Source organism: Mauremys reevesii, linkage group 7 (assembly GCF_016161935.1).
Source record: "Mauremys reevesii isolate NIE-2019 linkage group 7, ASM1616193v1, whole genome shotgun sequence".
Taxonomy (NCBI): Eukaryota; Metazoa; Chordata; order Testudines; family Geoemydidae; genus Mauremys; species Mauremys reevesii.
This window is the reverse complement of record NC_052629.1, coordinates 57,826,222-57,846,054: the sequence shown is the minus strand read 5'-3', so window position 1 is coordinate 57,846,054 and position 19,833 is coordinate 57,826,222. Positions and strand designations below refer to the sequence as shown.

At 44.2% G+C, this 19,833-nt stretch overlaps 1 protein-coding gene across 7 annotated transcripts in view; it reads left to right on the top strand.

Annotated features, from left to right (window-relative positions):
• LOC120368875 (putative threonine dehydratase) overlaps positions 1-19,833 on the top strand; it is a 99,215-nt gene that overhangs the window by 31,976 nt on the left and 47,406 nt on the right. For 2 of the 7 annotated variants that reach the window (XM_039481568.1, XM_039481567.1), the window contains exon 2: positions 19,378-19,612. The exons of 3 other annotated variants lie outside the window; for them this stretch is intronic. In XM_039481568.1, coding sequence (XP_039337502.1) covers positions 19,512-19,612 — 101 coding nt within the window. In that variant the 5' untranslated portion in view covers positions 19,378-19,511. Of the gene's footprint in view, positions 1-19,377; positions 19,797-19,833 lie in introns of those variants that run through there. 2 more of the 7 variants (XM_039481564.1, XM_039481563.1) reach the window with 1 other exon arrangement.

Sequence of the window (19,833 nt, the reverse complement as noted above, 5' to 3'; positions counted from 1 at the left end):
GCCCCACATAGCTCTGCGGCTTTCCTGCAGGATCCGGCTGCACTGAGAATCCGATCCAGTGATCTGCCCCGGCCAGCCAGCAGGCTCCATTCCTCCTCGGCGGGCAGGAGGGAAGGAAGCAGGCTGGATACCACCATGGGCCAGTCCTGGTGCTTCACTGGGCTGCTCCTAGGTAGGTGACACTTTGGGGCACTGGAGGGGAGGAAGGGACCTGGGTGCGGGTGGGTTCTGGCAGGGATGTGCCCCCCCCAATAGATAAGGGTCTGCCAGCATCCAGGCTGGGTCCTTTTGGCCTTCAAGTCCCTCCCTGGCTCTCTCTGGGGGCACCTTGGGGAAGGCCAAGTTTCTCTTTCCTCCCGCTTGATGCTTGAGCAGGGTGGCTGCGAGTTGGCACCAGAATCTCAGACCCCCAGCCGAGCCCTCCCCAGCACCAGCATGTCAGCCAGCGGCCCACGGCATTTGCCTTGTTTCATGGCACTGGAGGTCAGGGGCAGGGGGCTTTCCTTTCCGCAAACCCTGCAGGAAGCGCTCCCTGGGGTCCCATCCGCCAGAGGGCTCGGGGCGTGGAGACTTTTGCTGCGCAAGGAAAAGTGACGCTCCTCAGTCACTGGACTGGATAAGCTCATCTGCTTGTTGAGTTGTTGTTTGACAGAGTATCCACCAATCTAATGTTAATAATAATTGGATATTCTAAAGGTAGAATAAAATGTAGTAGACGGGGCGGCTCTAGACATTTTGCTGCCCCAAGCACGGCGGCATGCTGCAGGGGACGCTCTGCCGGTCGCCGGTCCCACGGCTCTGGTGGACCTCCCACAGGCATGCCTGCGGAGGGTCCACCGGAGCCTTGCCTGACACCCTCCAGGCGACCGGCAGAGCGTCCCCTGCGACATGCCGCCCCAAGCATGCGCTTGGCATACTGGGGCCTGGAGCCGCCCCTGGTAGTAGATTTTGATATGAAAGAATGAAGGAAGGACGTATATGTGACTAAAAAGGGTGTATTTCTGATTATAATCAACATTGCTTAATTTTAAGGGAAAGTCATCTTGGTCTCTTAATCAATGTTTAGGTCAAACAGTTGATGAAATTCAAATAGTGACTCAGAGAATACATGTCGCTTACTAACTATCCTTTTACTTTCAGTAGTGAACAAGAAAAAGAACTGATAGGAATAAAATTTATTTTTTTTCATTTTCAGCTGATGCAGCCTCATGGCAGATAGAGAAAAATTGTCTGGGGCACAATTTTGGGAAGGGGGGTACAAGGTGGAAGTTTTGCCTAGGGCGCAAAATATCGTTGCACCGGCCCTGAATCTACTCCATGCTCACCTGCAGTGCATGAGGGAAAGCTGTGTGGATCCTGCTGCCTTGCACTAGAAATTCCCTAGCCCGCTTTAATCTACCCCACTTTGCTGTTGTACATAATCTTACAAATGCTCTTTCTTAGAATGCACACAAATTTTTACTCTTTGAAGAAATGCTGCTTTTAGTTTTGTTTGAAAGATGCTGTTGCAGACAGCAGAGAGTTTGGTCTCTCTCATTTGCTGTATTTGAGGTCAATTTTTGGGACCAAGCTGCTGAACTATACAATATTGATAGGTGGTCTCGCGCGCGCTCTCTCTCTCTCTCTCCTTGAAGCTGTTCCACTTTGTACTATAGTGACTTTATAGTCCGGTGGTTAGGGCACTCCCCGAGAGGTGGGAAACTCCTCTTCAAATCCATTTTCTTCATCGTGTGCGTGCGTGTGTGTGGGAATTGAACTAGCATCTCCTACATCCTGGATGAGTAACCTACCAACTGGGCCAATGGTTATAAGGGAGGCTGCTGCCACCACCTCCTCCCTGGCCATTATGTGAGGAGTTAGGCATGCTCCGGATCAGGCCGCACTGGTGGGGAGGAACACCTATCTACACCTGGCTTGAGACTCGTGTGGAGTCTTAGACATAAGAGAGGCATCTGGGAGCTAGAAGTGAGGCAGCAGTGTGGATGCCCAGTGGCAGAAATTTAGGCACTTAAGGAATACTTACAGTGCAAATTTAGGCACTCTGAGTTTAGGTGTCTGCAGGGTTAGGTGGCCACCAAGCAGGGATTTTGTGGATTGCAGTCAGGGCTGGTGCAACCATTTAGGCGACCTAGGCAGTCACCATGGGCACTAGGATTTGGGGGGCATCATTTTCTTTGGCAGCAACCGCAGCAGCCTGATCTTCGGCCGCCCCGGTCACCACCGGCATTTAGGCGGAGGGAGCTGGGGCGGGGGGCACGGGGAGGGCCGCCTGCAGCAAATAAGGAGGGTGGAGGCGGCACGCAGGGGAACTCCCTGCCCCAGCTCACCCCTGCTCCGCCTCCTCCCCGAGCATGCCGTGGCTGCTTCACTTCTCCCGCCTCCCAGGCTTGTGGCGCCTAAGCTGATTGGCGCCGCAAGCCTGGGAGGTGGGGGAAGTGAAGCAGCGATGGCGTGCTCGGGGAGGAGGCGGAGCAGGGGTGAGCTGGGGGAGGTGCCTCAGGGCAGAGGGTGGGAGCTGCCACAGGAGGGGCACCTCAGGGTGGTGGCTTGGGGACTGGGGAGGGCGCAAGATGGAAGTTTTGCCTACGGTGTGAAACATTCTTGCACCGGCTCTGATTGCAGTTGTCCCTAAAACTGGCTAGCACCCAAGTCTCTCTATGGATCTAGACCTTAGAACAAAGATACAGGGAAAGAGCACATAGCTAGCAACAAAGTGACTTACTAGATAAAAAAGCACAGCACGTGCATGACTAAGCTGATTAAGTAAATTCTTCAACAGAAGAGTGGAAGGAAGTTTTTGGAACAGATGCAGTTCTCTGGAAAGTAAGCTACTAATTGCCATTGGAGAAAGCATTCTCTACTGTATTCATTTTGGCAATGGCATAACATGAGAAACTAATTAGATCATGTGAATATGGGTTTGTACAAAATCCAGCTGTTGAGATGTTCCCAACATACCACTGGCCAATGATGTTTGCATAAACCTTTTCTCTCTCTCTTTCACTTGAACAAGTCCAATACTTGATAAAAGAAGTAAAGAAATGCTCAATGATATTGCTGATTGTAGGGAGGAGGAATGAAGTAAAGAGGGGACATTTGTAGGCTGATTTGTGCTGCAATGAGAGAAACATCAGTAGCATTCCTGGGTCTGATCTCCTCTTGTAAAAGGGCTTACTGAAGCTAGGGTTGGGCATGTCCTGGGCAAGGATTTTGTCTGATGAGGAGTCCCCTATGACCAGGGAAGCAGATGTAGTGACGGGCTTCAAAGGGAAATCACCCCAGGAACAGAAATGTTGTGGCAACGTCTAGGGAAAGAAAAGCATCCTTCACTAGAGAGAAGGGGGAGAAGTACAATGAGCTTTCTCCTGAGCAGATATGGATAAAAGACATTTCATCACTAGGAGGAGATCATTTTGCTGATCAAACCAAGGCGATGTGCCTATAGGTACTCTGAGAATTGTCTCACCTCCAGCATCTAAACTTAGCTAATGGTGGTTGGCTGGTAGTGACCAGAAGTTATCAAAGCTGTTTGTATGTAAAACAAGGGGGTTTGTTCTGGATCCATTCCAGTGTGCACTAGATAGGTCTCACTGGACACCTGTCCCACTTTGTTGGCATCTGCAGGCAAGAGATTGAGGGTTGAATAGACATGGAAATGAAACTGATCTTTTGCCTGCAGGGGTGGGTCCCTCCAGGGCACCATTGCAGCCCATGGGCTGATCTTTGCGTGGGAAGTTTGCATTGCTGCTGCTGTAACGTGTTCTGGGAATAAGTAAAGGTCCAAGGACCAGAGATTTTACCAGCGCTAAACTCTTAACTCTTAACAATGTCACACAAACTATTCCTCTTATCTACTAATATCTGTATGAAAATATATATAATAGGCCAATAAGAGAGAGTGGGAAACCCCCAGGTACAAAGCACAGAAATATAAGCAAGTGCTTTATTTTTCAGTCCTTACTTTAAGAAATGAACGTGAATGGGAAAACTGTTCAGATTCTCTGAAAATATGAAAACTTCTAGTCTAATTGCAAAGAAAAAGAGTGAATAAAAAGACACAGATTACAATTCACAGAAGGGACAGTCCAGTATTTGCCTAATCAAGGGTCATGTTGGCAGCCATACACATTTGTTTTCTAAGCAGCAGGAGTGCGGCATCCTAGGACCTGCAGTCTCCACTGAAGACGTATTATGCATCAGAGCACCTTTTATTAGGGTGACCAGATGTCCCAATTGTATAGAGACAGTCCCGATTTTTGGGTCTTTTTCTTATATAGGCCCCTATTACCCTCCACCTCCTGTCCCAATTTTTCACATTTGCTGTCTGGTCACCCTACCTTTGATCAGCATTGCAAGATTCTGTGGCCTATAGCCGGCGTTGTGAATGCCTTCACATTACATCCTGCTAGACAGTATCACTGTCATAAGCAGCAATGTAGCAGTTGAACTGAACTAGTGGTGTAGTCTACTATCTATACTTTATCATAGAATCATAGAATCTCAGGGTTGGAAGGGACCTCAGGAGGTCATCTAGTCCAACCCCCTGCTCAAAGCAGGACCAAACCCAACTAAATCATCCCAGCCAGGGCTTTGTCAAGCCTGACCTTAAAAACCTCTAAGGAAGGAGATTCCACCACCTCCTTAGGTAACCCTTTCCTATGCTTCACCACCCTACTAGTGAAAAAGTTTTTCCTAATGTCCAACCTAAACCTCCCCCTCTGCAACTTGAGACCATTACTCCTTGTTCTGTCATCTTCTACCACTGAGAACAGTCTAGATCCATCCTCTTTGGAACTCCCTTTCAGGTAATTGAAAGCAGCTATCAAATCCCCCCTCATTCTTCTCTTCTGCAGACTAAACAACCCCAGTTCCCTCAGCCTCTCCTCATAAGTCATGTGCTCCAGCCCCCTAATCATTTTTGTTGCCCTCCGCTGGACTCTCTCCAATTTATCCACATCCTTCTTGTAGTGTGGGGCCCAAAACTGGACACAGTACTCCAGATGAGGCCTCACCAGTGCTGAATAGAGGGGAATGATCACATTCCTCAATCTGCTGGAAATGCCCCTACTTATACAACCCAAAATGCCATTAGCCTTCTTGGCAACAAGGGCACACTGTTGACTCACATTCAGCTTTTTGTCCACCGTAACCCTAGGACCTTTTCTGCAGAACTGCTGCCCAGCCATTCGGTCCCTAGTCTGTAGCAGTGCATGGGATTCTTCCGTCCTAAGTGCAGGACTTACATAAAGCTTTACATTGTTTCAATAAAGCACTCTATTTTCTGACACTGAAGTACAACTCTGGAGATGACAAGGACAAAGTGGATGAGGCACTATCTTTTATTGAGCCAACTTGTGTTGGTGAAGGAGACAAGCTTTCGTGCTTACAGAGATCTTTGAATCTGAAGAAGAGCTCAGTGTAAGCTCAAAAGCTTGTCTCTCTTGCCAACAGAAGTTAGTCCAATAAAAGATAACATCTCACCCACCTTGTTTTCTAATAGCCTGGGACCTCCGTGACATCACCAACAGCTGACACTGTGGAAATAAGCAAAAAACCAAATGGTTACATGATGTATTGCTGAGGATAACTGCATGCATAATGATATACACACATACTGTCACAGGGAGAAAGAGAGAGACCTTAGGATAATGTAGCAGACCTCTTTGGAGCCAGTCCCCTTCAGAACAATACATTTTGTACTGTGTTGAAAGCCAGCAGTGAGTCAGTAATTGGAAATGTTGTTCCTAGGTCTTTTTGGTGCCAATACAATCTAGCTTAGTGTATTTGCCAAAACTGGCTAAGAATCTAATGATGACTCCAAGCTGTCTGCAGCAGTTGCTTCAGAGTTTTGTGAGTGATCAACTAGGTGGGCTAGGAAACTGACAGGAAAATAGGGGGTTCAAGTGGAAAACAAGTGAGTAATATCGTCACTTTGCATTTTTAACCAGCCTCGGACTGAGGATCTCAGCTCTTTATGAAGCCTCATTAGGACACAGAACACCCCAGTGAAATATTATCGGTATCAATGAATATTAGTTATACCTACATCAGAGAGGGGTAAACTTAGGTCTGGAGAAATTGACTTAACTAAGGTCTAAATGACTGAAGCAGAAGTAGAATTTGTGAGTTCCAGTCCCCTATTCTAAGCATGCTGCTTCCTAAATATACAGAATATTTTCTATTAAAGAGACTGCACCCGTTTGTTACACACTTCCTGTATTATACAACTTTAGATCATACAAAAGTGCGACCCACCACTAACGTGGAGTATACCAGGGTTACCAAATGGTAAAATGGATCCATGGCATATCATACTGCAGAAAAACTAGTCAGGGAATTATTTGAGTAACCCAGAGATCAGGATTAGATTGCTAGGGTCTTTGGCAGGTTAGCTTTGTAAATTGCACTTGTCAAAGTGGGAAAACAACTGAAAATGGAGAAAGAACCTCTTTCATCACAAGCATGAGAAATTGATTGCTGAGAGAGGCTTAGGTGGCTGTAGGACTTGCATATGGCAAGTTAAGGTTCTCCTCTTGTGGAGGAAGGGAAGTCATGTTGTCAAATACCAATGAGGCTGAGCACTGTATTACTTTGCATTTGTGTAGCAGTTGCCATGAGTGACTTGGTGCCTGAGTGTATTAAGCCTCACAACATAGGTAACACTTAACAAGTGGGGAAACTGAGGTGCAGGATATCAAGCAAACTTATCCAAGGCCATTCAGCAGGTCAGAGGTAGAGCTGGGAATAGAACCTGAATCTGACGCCTAAATTGGGCTCTAAGCATTGGCCTATGCTCCCTTTTCCATAGCTACAGGAGGTCACCGACTGATTCAGAAAAGGGAATGTCTTGCCAAAGGGAGAGACCAAACAAGCCATTTCAATGAAAATGTGCATAGTGAATAAAAGACACCTTCAATGCTCCCCCATGTTCCTGCTATGTTACCTGTAATGTTCCAGTGGCATTTTTAATAGGCAGGAACCAGCAGAAAAAAGGTTAATTTTTTACCCATCTTCTGATAGCATACGGAGAGCACATGTCATGTTTCAGGTGGCATATAGCAGAAGCAAGCCATGAATCCTTTAAAGTAGATTGTAGGAGAAATGTTAGCCATGTTGTTGTAGCTGTGGTGGTCGCAGGATGTGAGAGAGACAAGGTGGGTCAGGTAATATCTTTTATTGGATCAACTTCTGTTAGGGAGAGAGACAAGCTTATGAGCTTCGCAGAGCTCTTATTCAGGTCTGGGGAAGGTAACCAGAATGTCCAAGCTAAATGCAAGGTATGACAGATTAAGTACAGGTAGGGGCTTCACGTGTGCTGTAGAACACCATGTAAAGTGAAGTGGGAAATTTTCACAAAGTGGTCACTTTATATCTCACCTCTGTCTTTTGTCCTCAAAGGAAAGCTGCACAATGCCTTCAAAAGACAAGCCTGGGAACTTCAGTTCATAACTTTGCTGAGCAGAGAATGCGAGTGTCTATTTTCTTAGTTACGTAGTTAATCACATAAGGGCTCCTGACCAGCTTTGGCATGAACAATAAACCTAAAACTGTCAAATGAGAGCTGGCTGATCATCTAGCATTGGCTTCTCCTTATTTCCAGCTACAAACCTACATGAAAAGGCATCTTAAATACTTTCCCAAAGACTTTATTTCTTGGAAACAATTGCTGCATTTGCCACACAGATGGTTTGTGATCATGAATAGAAATGCAGATAGCCATGAATGTGGTCCACAGCATAAAAAAAACTTGACACACTCTAAACTACCTAATAAAAGATCTAAATTAGCAGGAGCCAAGGCTTTTGTTGATGTTGTCAGGAGCCAGATGCCTAATCTGAATTATGATCCTCCCTCTGTCTTTTTCTCTTGAGGTTCCTTTCTAAAAAAGACAATGTATTTCTTAAGATGCACTAATCCTTACAGAAATATACACCAGTTCTGTACAGTTTCAAGTATAGATGGTTACACCAGGGACACAGTGATGATTCCAATAAATGCTGAAACTGAAATGAACAAATAATGACCAAGATTCAGGAAGTGAAATAAAGTGAGGGCTTTCATGTGAAGCTCTGCATTATTTAGAATGCTAGATGCTGCTTATAATGTGAAGTTTTGGTACATCAATTATAGTTTTACGATAACACTAGTTTTGTACATACGCTGATAAAATATTTGTGTGGCAGCATTTTGTCAAAACAAAGCTAAATGTACAGATGTGCCTCACATGGTCCTTCGTGGCTAATTTTGTGGTTCTTAAATGTAGAACCCCCACACTGGAATTCAGTGGAAGGCACGCACACAGACCTATTTGTTGTGGCTTCACCTATTTATCAGTAGTTATTTTGCATTAATATATATGGACACTGTTGTGACCCAAATAGTAATCCAAGGGCATTCATAACTTTATTATGACCTCTTAAAAATATTTGATGCTTACTTAGAAAGCTAATGCACTTCTAAGGCCACTTGCTAACATTGCCACTGAGGAAAGCTGATACAGAGAATTCACAGAGCACTAAATATTATACAGATTGGAAGATAAAATACACAGGAGAGAACCGGGGAGCTAATTGATTATACTCAAGAAATGAAGAGTCAGGATGGGAGAAGAGGAGATGATATGAATTGTAAGAAGCCTATGAATAATTTCAAGGAAGGAATTCTCTCTCTCAGCTAAGGAAGGGAACTCTTTTTTCCACCTCAAAAGATGGTAAAACAAGAAGCAATGGTCCAAAGCGTTTTTTTTTTTTTTTAAAGGTAGACTAAGCAGTAGAAAATGTTCTGCCCCATGTGGGTAACTGGGTATTGTAAAAAGATTGGGGGGGGGCACCACACTTCCTTCCTGGCAATAGTCAGTATAAGGGGCCTGATCTTTCAGCCTTTATGAAGTTAGCAGGAGATCTGACTGCACAAAGGCCGCAGGATCTGATCCTAGATTAGTTAACTCATGAGTGGGAATGATTATAGGGAGCAGACCAACCAAAAAGCAAGGTGGGTAGTGGGTAGCAATGAGATTGAAGGACCCAGGTAAACTTTTTTTTTTTTTTCTGAACTCAAGAGCTATGATCCAGAAACTTGCATAGGTAGTCCACTTACCTGATCTCACTCATTTCTTAGTCTGATTCTGGTACTTATAGGTTACCTATTTCTTAGGTTTATTTCCTGTTAGTGTACATTTTTGTCAGGGTCCCTTCATTATTGTTGTTGGCCTATGTGCCAAATAGGCATACATTTTGCACAGCTGTTCTTCCCCCCACCCACACACACACAAAATTTAGACATTTGGTTGATTTCGGTGTTGCCACAACTGCACCAACAGAAAATGAGGCCTACCTGGCACCGGGCCAACCAAGTTGATTTTAAGCACAACTTGAACTGTGATCCAAAGTTAAGTGTTTTAATCAGACACATCAGGAGGATAGGAAAGAGGATTTAGATCAATGAGAGTCTAGAACAGGGTAAGAGACTTTTTGAACCATTAAGTACTTTACCTTGGGACTACTAGTGCTGACTGGAAAGCAAAGAGTTTAGTGTTCCACTTCCAAATCTGCCCTGATGTATTGTCTAACACTGAGTGGAAACATTTATTTGCTTTCAGCAAAGTGCACAATCATTCATGGTTTCTATTGTCACATCTAAGCAGCAATGCATCATAAATGAAGGCTTTTTGAGCTCTTATCAACACAACACATCACATAACTAAACACCATAAGGAATGCTAGCTACTCTATTCTAGAATTGCTCAACCTACATGTGTCTGCTCTCAGGTTTTATTAGAATTTTAGCTCTTTGGCTACATTTGTAGATATACATATATTGTACACAAAATGAATTTTAAATGTTAATTGAGGTATTAAGTTTTTAAAATCACCAATCCCTAGCTCTTGTATAACACTTTGAGATCTATGGATTTCAAAGTGCTTTACAAAGGAGGTCAGTATCATTATCCTCATTACACAGATGGGGAAACAAATAGAAGGGCAGTTAATAGAAAATGATAGTAATTCTTGAGCCTTGTGAGTTATGGAATGTGTCACTCCCCACCACTTTCTGGTCTTTTTCCTCTAACTGTGAATGGAAGAGTCCACTCACCCTGGCAAACCTCAGGGGCTCTGCATGGGGTTCTTCCTGCACGGATGCAATTGCGGGTCTGAGGGCTTAGACCCTAATTTTGCAAAGACTTAAGCAGGTGCTTAAGTTTAGAAGCCGTGAGTAGTTCCATTGAAATCAATGAGACTGCTCACAGTGCATAAGTGTCTGCAGGTAAGGGTGTAAGTCTGGACAGAATCAAGATCACATCTTGGTACTCCTTTTTGGACCATGTGCGCAGCACCTTCAGGCCATGATCAGAGTGGGAGGGTGGGATGGGGAGGATGGCCCTCCTTTTTACCTAATCTGTAATGGCAGATCACTCTACAGTATCAGGAGACAATAATTCTGTATGTGAATTACAAAAGGGGAAAACCACAGTCATCTGTTTACTCTTGTTCCTTTTCTGATGCTAATTTTTCTTGTCTATTTTGGTCTGATTGGTCTTTATTATGCTGTTCTGGCAGGTGTCCCCCAGTGGTGCTATTACATAGTTTTCTTCTGAGTTCTTTCTAAGTGTGCAAGCAATCAAAAGTGCCATCTTGGCACACAAGCTGTGTTGTTGCTAAGTTTGTTTTGCAAGTTTGTGTGTAGGGAAAGGGTCCTTGGAGAAGGAGCTGTGAGGCGGCATCAGAGCTTGATCTCTGATTAGAGTAAATTCTTGGGGCAGAGTTAATTCCTAGTAACCGGACATTAATTTTGGGCTGTGATTTCTGAAAAATGGGGTTGCCCTGCGTGATGATTTGACCACCTCTGTTCCAGGACTGACATGTGTAAATAGTGCAAACTAAACATAGGATCTGAGTTACTGATTTCTTCTGAACTGGGAAGCCAACCTGCAAGGCCCCAGACATCTGCTACCACTCATCTGAGGGACAATGCTGGTGTCAGCAAGGGATGCTAGTGCCTGTAAAAGGGGAATGATACATTTAAAGACTGGTGTGGTTGCATAATATGAATTTATTCATGCTTCTCTATCTAGATATCGTTTTCCCTGGTCAATATAATATGTTGGTTCTAAATGATTTGTTAGACATTTCTGTGTATCTGCAGTGCTAGTACTGTCGCTACTTCTGCCTGTGTTAAAATGATGTTTTTTAACATTAAGGCAAGCAGAAGCCTCATTTATGGCATTAAACCACAGGTCATTTTGGTGCACTACTTTCTGGCACCCTCATTTTAGTGCCAAAGTTACCTTCCTTCCATCAAACTGGGAGTTGTTTCACTTTCATTGTTGAATATGGTTTAAATCAGAAATGAAGCATGAAACAAAAAGTATAAAAATTTACTTATGCTGAAGAAATGAATCCCACAGCAATCAGTTGCCTGCATAAGTAATTTTTTTTGTCCACATTTTGCATCGGATACATCTGTCTTGGCAGTTAGAGAGATGCTTTAGTGCACAACAATAAATATAGACGTTAGGTATTATCCTTTTTAAATGGTCAGGGCTGCCCAGAGGATTCAGGGGGCCTGGGGCAAAGCGGGGGAGCTGCGGCGCTTGTACTCAGCCAGCGGCGGTCCAGATCTTTGGCAGCATTTCTGAGGCAGGGGGGTTCTTCAGTCGCTCAGCATCTTCGGCAGCATTGAAGGGCCCCCCGCCGCTGAAATGCTGCTGAAGATCCGGACCGCTGCCGGGCCAGGGCTCACGGGGCCCCTGTGGGGCTCGGGGCCTAGGGCAAATGGCCCCACTTGCGCCACCCCCCCCCCCCCCAGGCGTCCCTGTAAATGGTGTGTGAGCCCTCTGGTAACCATCACAGTCTGTTCTGTTGGAGTCTAGCAGAACATGACCAGAGAACATAGTGAAGCTTTAGTGTTGTGTGTGTGTAGTGTGACAAACACAGCCATTTGGTCCCCACCTGTGGTTGTGTTCCTTCACATTTTGTGTGGCCACATTAGTTTTTATATAACGATGTTCTGTAAAATGTCAGTTGCATCACTGCACAGCATAATTCTAAGTGATCATTTTGTTTTCCTGTGTTGCCTTGTTTTACAACTTTGAGTGTTGGCTTTACCATAGGCCCCATTTTCCCTCCTTTTGTAGCTAATCAAATTCCCCAAAGATCCCTCCACCTTGGAGACATGCCGTTCCCACCCATGCCATTGTATGCTTATGTTGGAAATATTACTCATCTTAGATATGGAAAACTTAACTACATCCTGTGAACCCACCTTTAAGTGACATAATTCAAGGGAGGTTTTCTTTACTAGGATAATAGTCTCTTGTGCTGTCCAAAATGAGTTCACTCTGGTTTCATGCAAGTGAATTTCCCCTCCTGCCCCATTTTAAAAGCCAACACGATCACTTTGTTTTTGTGTTGACTCTGGAAAAAGGACAGCACAGAACCTTCTAAACAAGGGCTGCAGTGAAACAAGCAAGCTGTTCTTTCACATGTGGAAAGCATTACACAGCCTTGGGATGTCTTTCATGAGAAGAGGGAGTGGTCAGTGCCAAGGGCAGGCTGTTTGGGGAATAAGATGTACCTTAATGAGTCCAGTACAGCATGTAGAGTGTTTTTATGACTCTGTGTGTCAGGAATGTACCACCAAGATGCATAAAAGTTAGCACAAACATTTGTATAAAAAGACTAAGGGTTCTGTCCTGCAATCAGTTATTACTGTCTATATCTTTTCACCTGATCTGAGTTTCACTGAAGGTAAAGTGTTCATGTGCTGATGCAAAAGATTAAGGATTACCATGTGACATTCACCCTGAAGATGAGTTCATCTCCGGTATTGGCATAAAATGCTACAGTAGGTAAAACTTGTCACACTGGTAGTGAATTAAAGACCCAGAATAAAATATCGCAAACATCTGAACCATGTGGGGGTTGTGGTATATTGTGTAAAGTAATGGAAAAGATTCTCTTTATAAAATTAAAGGGTCTCTGACAGAACGCTGGCTTCACTTGAGACCCATTTGCTAGATGTGCCTACAGTCATGATGCTACCTGGGTTTGCAATCTCCCTGCTCCAAATAAAGTGTGGGTGTGGGGTGTATAAGAGGCTCTTAAAATGCTGCATAGTGTGGAGATGGCGGATCTCTTCCCTTTTAGGTCAGTATTGAGCTACAGTGTGGTATTTTAAAGAACACTGTTTTTTTTGGAAGTTCTCTGCTTTGAGATCTTGACCCCTTATGGTCTTTAAAGATCTCATAGCAATTGTTTTGTATTTGAATAGGGGTGTTATTCAGGCTGAAATTTAGCCAGGCCACCAGGTTCATTTTCTTGTCTATTTAAATTCTCATAATTTTAATTGTGAAAGATAGTTTTTCCTTCCTGTGTTGGTTATTGTATGTTCTTCAACAGCATTCTGGCTTGGAGGTTGCTGCATTTCAGTGGGGAATAAATGGAACCCTGTATGTCACTTAAATTGTATAATGTACTTACGATCCTTTTGGGTGAAATGGGCTCTGCAATTCTTACTGTGTGGAGAAGTCACTGGGACTCTGAACAGTGAAATATACAAAGCAGTGACTCTCTGTAGGATAAAGCCCTAACTCTGCAGCCCTGTTCAAATTGTTTTGATTCAAAATTGTGGTTACTTCCCATACCATTGCAGTACTAATTGCATTCCTATGAAATGCATTTTGAGATCATAATTGCAATACTTGGCATTTAAAGCTGAGTCAGAGAACAAAAAGTCCATGCAAGATCAGCAAAATGTGATAGTAGTAAATTTGGTTTCTGAGTTAAACTGCTTCATAGAATCATAGATTATTAGGGTTGGAAGGGACCTCAGGAGATCATCTAGTCCAATCCCCTGTTCAAAGCAGGACCAATCCCTAAATGGCCCCCTCAAGGATTGAACTCACTATCCTGGGTTTAGCAGGCCAATGCTCAAACCACTGAGCTATCCCTCCTCCTTCTTCACAGAAGAAGGCTGAAAGTTAGGGCTCATGTGCTTCCTCTGTTCAGCTTGTTGCAACCAGATATTCAAGGAGTCTGAGAAGTGTGAATCCGAAGCCCCACATTTCTTACACACAATGTGGGGAGTTAATGAATGAGGAAGAGATTGAAAGCGACAATGTGTCCTAGGCAACTCACTGCCATGGGGTATTACTAAGGCTAATAGTCTAGTAAATCCTTTAAAATATTTAGTCAGCAATTACAAGGGCTCTTAGGGCTATTTAAAGAGTGTGGCTAGAACCTTGAACACATCCAAAATCATTGTAGCAAGCTGACTTGGAAGTTAGATTACTGTTCTTTAAATACATGCACAGACCATTCCCCAAATAGTTAGGTGACGTCCCTTTGCACTCTGCTGCTAAGAGGTTAATGAGATGGCCTATCCCGAAGGACATGCTCTTTTCCAGTTTCAGAACTGGTTCAAAATGATTGAACCTAACACAACGTACTTTACCCAGTGCTATGCAAGAGCTAATTGTGGGACGTCTGGTAATTCATATCCACGAGGCAGATGGTGAGATTACATGTGAAGGGTTATCTGCACCATCCTTAAAATAGATGGTGTACTGTAGAAGCGTAAGTATGCTGCTTGCTGCAGAACCAAGCAGGGAACAAGGCACCTTGTGAGTCGCTCAGTCAACCATGATAGTTACTAAAGCTTGCAAACAACTGACTTACTGGGACTAATATTGGAAAAAGGGATTTATAGGGAATTGGATGGCTCATTGAGGGGATTGCTAATGAGATAGAGAATCTTTCACTTCTAGGTCATTAGTTCAAATCTGTCGCTGGCTAGTAGTGACAAAAAGGCTGTTTGGTGGCCTATATGTAATGTTTCACTGCGGCTCCCAGGGGACTGATGTCCTTCTCACAGCTGTCAGTAGTTGCATTTGGTGGCAGTGTGAGAGCTAGTGTGGTGACCCCACCGTGATGACTTCAACTGTCAGTGTCCACTTGACCAGCTGTGGGGGCTAACCTCAGGGTTTCTTTGCTATGTTTATGCTGGTCTGAATGATCAAGTAAAGTACCTCTAGCAATTACAAGGCTTTGCCGGGGGGAGTGGAAGGAGGGGAGGCCTGAAAAGTCAATGAATTACTGAGGAATAAGACTGTTAAAACTACCATGTTGTTGTTGCTTATGATGATATAGTTAACACAGTTCAAATACTATAGTTTTGTACTGGATTAGGCCCTGATTTGGCAAAGCATCAAGTATGTGCTTAAAACCAGACCATCCCTATTAAGCAAAGCATGTGCTTAAAGTTAAACATTTGCTTAAATGCTTTGCTGAATCAAGGCTAGGAATATTTATAGCAAAGTGTTGATATAGGAGCATGAACTAATTTCATTTTCCATTGTGAATAGGCCATTTCAAGCTCTTCTTCTGCTCTCACTAATTAATTGTTGCAGATTATACATAAAATTTGCAATTAAAGATGGCACCAACCTCCTGGATCTGAGTTTTGATCAAAAGTTTGAAGCTCATTCTATCTCTGTACTGGGCTGAATTCAAACTCCCTAAAGCAGAGGGCTGTATGGATTGGAACCATTGGAGTTCTGCAGTGATGTGACTCTGGGTTTTGGTTGTATCTGTTAGAGTGAGATGTTCATTGCTTCATCTGCAATTTGGGTTTTGGGCCATCTTTTAATCCCTTAACCAGTGTTTAGCTGCCCTGGTTTTAGGTGCTTCAGGATTTACTAAAATTAAGTCCCACCGGAGGGGTCTCTTAGACTATGTCTGCACTGCCTCACAGTTCAGACTACTGGGATGTGAATAGCAGTGCGCACTCACGTCCTGCACTGTTACTGCCCGATGTGGACACTGTGGTCACGTTAACTTTGTCCTCTTCAAACAGGACTACATTAATGCAAACTAGGAACTTTTTAGTTCATGTCCAGACGTGGGAGTTACAGTGCCGCACTTTGGTGTGTGTGTTGCTATTCACAGCCCTGTAATCCAAACTGTTGGGCAGTGTAGGCAAGCCCTTAATTTTAGAGCTTGTTGGAAAACCATGATTTTTTCCCCATGAAATTATTTGCAGGAAAAATCCCCTTTTGAAATTTTCCCATAGGAAATTTTGAAAAGGTTGGAAAGTGTCCACACCCACTTTCTTACTGTGTGAGGAAACACTGTTAAGTGTTCGGAAGCATTGCTCTGAAAGGTGAAAATATGGCTTTGTCTGAAAGTGTTTAACAGACAGAAAGTAACACTTTCAACTCGTCACAGCTGTTATCACACATTCTTACCATTACCTACTATTGGGGGGTGAGGGGGAGTAAGAGTGTGTGTGTGTGTGTGTGTGCGGGCAGGCGGGCGGGCGCAAATCTCTTTGGAAATTGTTTTTACCTGTTAAGAGAAACAGGAAAACAATCAACAATAACATTTTTTTTGGGTGGGGGGGAATCATTTTTATACAATTCCAATTTCTGAATTAAAAATTTTTGATCACCTCTGTTAAATCTTGATGTGCATTAGATAAATTATTTTGAGGTATCTTTATATGGATATGTATGACCTTCTTAATGTTAAGTCAAAGGTGCACAGAGTCTGAGACAGGTTCCTTGGTCTCCGTAAAGAAAAAAGGGAATAGTGTGCCTCATTAGTAACTCTAGGGTTTAATACTCAGTACTGGAGACAGGCTTGGATGTTTCGGGTTTTTGGACAGCAGTGGGAAGTGCACCATGATAATCTGACTCCTTCCAATAATAGCAGTAGCAAAAAGGAAGGAAATAGAATTTCCTGGAGAAGGGTGTTAGGGAGAGGGAAAGACCAGATTAACTTCCTAGATGAAGGCTGCCTAGCTATGAAGAGGGTTTAAGTGAGAGAGAGAGCGGTCAAGGTCAGGGAAATAACTATAGACATTCAAAATAAAATTGGTGCCCACAAAGGGTGATAAAATCTGGTTGCTTCAAAAGAGAAAGCAAGTGCACGTGTGGTGTAGTGTGTAAGCAGGGCCAGCGTGTGTCTGGGCAGTGCAAGCCAGCAGAGCATAAGAAGCTTTCAGTGACAATGAAGTTTGACAGGCAAGAATGAGAGGAAGAGACCTCTAATAATAAGGCATATTTAACCGTTTATCTCTCATTAAGGAAATAGCAGCTTGGAAAATGGCTGTTAACTTAGAGCAATTATGGTAATGCAGCACCTTCTGAGTTACAGCTCAGTCAGCATTTCCAGCCTAAACTTAATTGGCAAGGCTTTCAGTCTGGGATATGGACACTTGACATGGACTTGAATCTCACTGTGGAAGTGTCTTCTCCCAGCAGTTGGAGAGTGTCTTTGCAGGATGGCAGTTAGTTTTGAATGTTTCTCCCCAGAATAGCCTCAACTTGGTAAACTGGCTGGCAGCTGGTAGGCAAAATAGTTCTAAGGATTCCCTGTTACCATAATACAAACAATAGTAGTAGTGCCTCATGGTCCCGAACGTGGATCCCTTTGTGCTAGGTGCTGTACAAACCTAAAAATATGTGGTCATTGGCAGAAGTTGGCTTCATGGGTTCTGTTCCCAGCTCTGCCACTGACTCACTGCTTGACTCCGGGTCAGTCACTCTCTGTGCCTCAGCTTCCCCATGTATTAAAAGAGTAAAATAAATTCCTAAGAAGCTGGTTTGTGAGAGGTGATAGAATGGAAAATTAGTATTACTTTTTGGCTTGTAGCATCTTTAAAACGGTGACCGCAGTCTTCAGCATCTACAACAGTGTTTTTCAACCTAGGGGTGTCAGGCCAGCCTGGGGCATTCACAGCGTTTGTTATACCTGAAATATATGGTCCTCGTTTCTCTCTCCCTAGCATTCAGTGCAGGTTTTCCCCATCTCTGCTCTGAAAGCAGCAATGCTGCAGGGGCTCCCTATGCCTTGGGAAATGTTTTTGTCTTTAATCGAAACCATGTGAAGTGCACTTGGCAATTAGTTAGGAGTGCCTCATAAATGCTTGTAAATTCTCAGAGCATTTGAAATAAATAGCACTGGTTTATATCAATAGGAGCAGTGTGAACCTTTACCCACTTAGGGTGACCAGACAGCAAGTGTGAAAAATCGGGACGGGGTGGGGGGTAATAGGAGCCTATATAGGAAAAAGACCCCAAAATCGGGACTGTCCCTATAAAATCGGGACATCTGGTCACCCTATACCCACTCCACCCCCACTCTTCAAATGTTCTCCAGGTAAAGCAGCTGATGACTCCTTGAAAGTCCACTCACCTTCCCTCCTTGCCCCTTAATAAACTGGCTCTGGTCTTAGCTGACATGTACAAGACTGAGGGCTCTGGCTGTAGCCACTGACCTGAACATGGTGTGTCTGCACCCATGGCACTCTGCCGAGGTGACACCACGTGTAGCATGGCCTCTCATGGCTCCCAGCCAAGGCCACCTCCCCACCCGAAACAGCTGATGAGTGGGAGAACTGGAAGTGGGGGAAGTATGGAGAGCTGAGGGAGAGTGAAGCAACTGTGTCACCACTTGGGGAGTACGGATGAGGGGGTGAATGCCTACAGGCCTGTTGTGTGGAATAAGGAGGAAAAAATGATCTAGACTGTGGTGGTACAATTGACAAGTCTGCGGTAATGTAGGGGTTCCCAAGCAGTCTAAATCTTATGCTCTGTCACTTGGGAAAGAAGTGAAATTCCCTGTTCCTGACGTATCTTTAACTCCACCAGAGAGGTCCTTTGGGGCCATCTGCCTGTCCCAAGTCAGGGTAAAGGAGGAAGATGCATGACGCTGGTGAATGATGAATGATGACGTATCTTTCCCCACCAATAATACATAAGTCTTGCAGCTCTGTACCTCTGCCACTGATTTTTAGTAATGCTCCTTTACAGCACCCGTATACCAGGGGTCAGAACTGAGCTCAGAGACACGTCACTGCAATCTTCTGCCTCTAACCCCAAAGGGCTCGTCTTCCTACTTTCCCTGAATGAACTGTGTAGACTTTTCTCGTACTCTGAAGACCCTGAGCAAAGCATCCCATCACTCAGCAACTCTGCAACTGACACTGCTGAATTCAGGGCTTGGATTCCAGACTTCCAAGGATCCAGCATGGCAAAACTCTGCTTCCTAAGCTTGTGGGTTAAATAATATAAAATCCAGGTATCTGTAAAATGCCCCATTGTGAATTCACAAACCATTATGACCCCCTCGGGAAAGTGGCAGCCTTTCCTTGTGGTTTTTCTGCAGAAGTCAATGTTGCTAACTTCATGAACCATTTAACAAACCTAGATCATGCTCTGTAGCTAAGTATCTAAAGCTTTACGTGTTCTGCCAACTGAATATCACCTAAGTATAATCCAGGCCCTGACTTAAATTGACAGGGACAGGCTGGCCTGGGAAATAATCTCTTTAAATAGCAGCAGCCAATTCTCAAAGTCATTTCTTTTGCCCTGTCTAGCATTGGAGAGCTGCTTACTGCAAGTCGCCTACAGATCACACATCCCTCCCAGGCTTGACAGGGGCAGTACGTTCCAAAGGCAAGTGGGTCAGTTGCCTGGGGTCTCGCCGCTTTGGCTAACACTGGGAATTGCTATGAATTTTGCGGCACAGTTTCTCTACTCCAAGGTTTTAAAGAACAGAACTCCCAGGGAATGCTCCAGAGAAGAGGAAGACTATGATCCTTTCTGGCAAAGGTTGGAGAATATTGCTGTGTGACTTAGAACTAGCTTGCTCCTTACGAGTGATGGACAGTCCCAGGGCTGTACCTGGGGCTGGAGCCGCGGACATCACTTCCCCTGGATCCCTTCTGCCTCCTTATGGTGCTATAGTTGGAGTTGTGCTTCACCTCTTTGTGTATTTTGTTGCTCTGCTTTATAGGTAATGCTTTTTGTTTTCCCTTTCCTTTCCCAGTTCC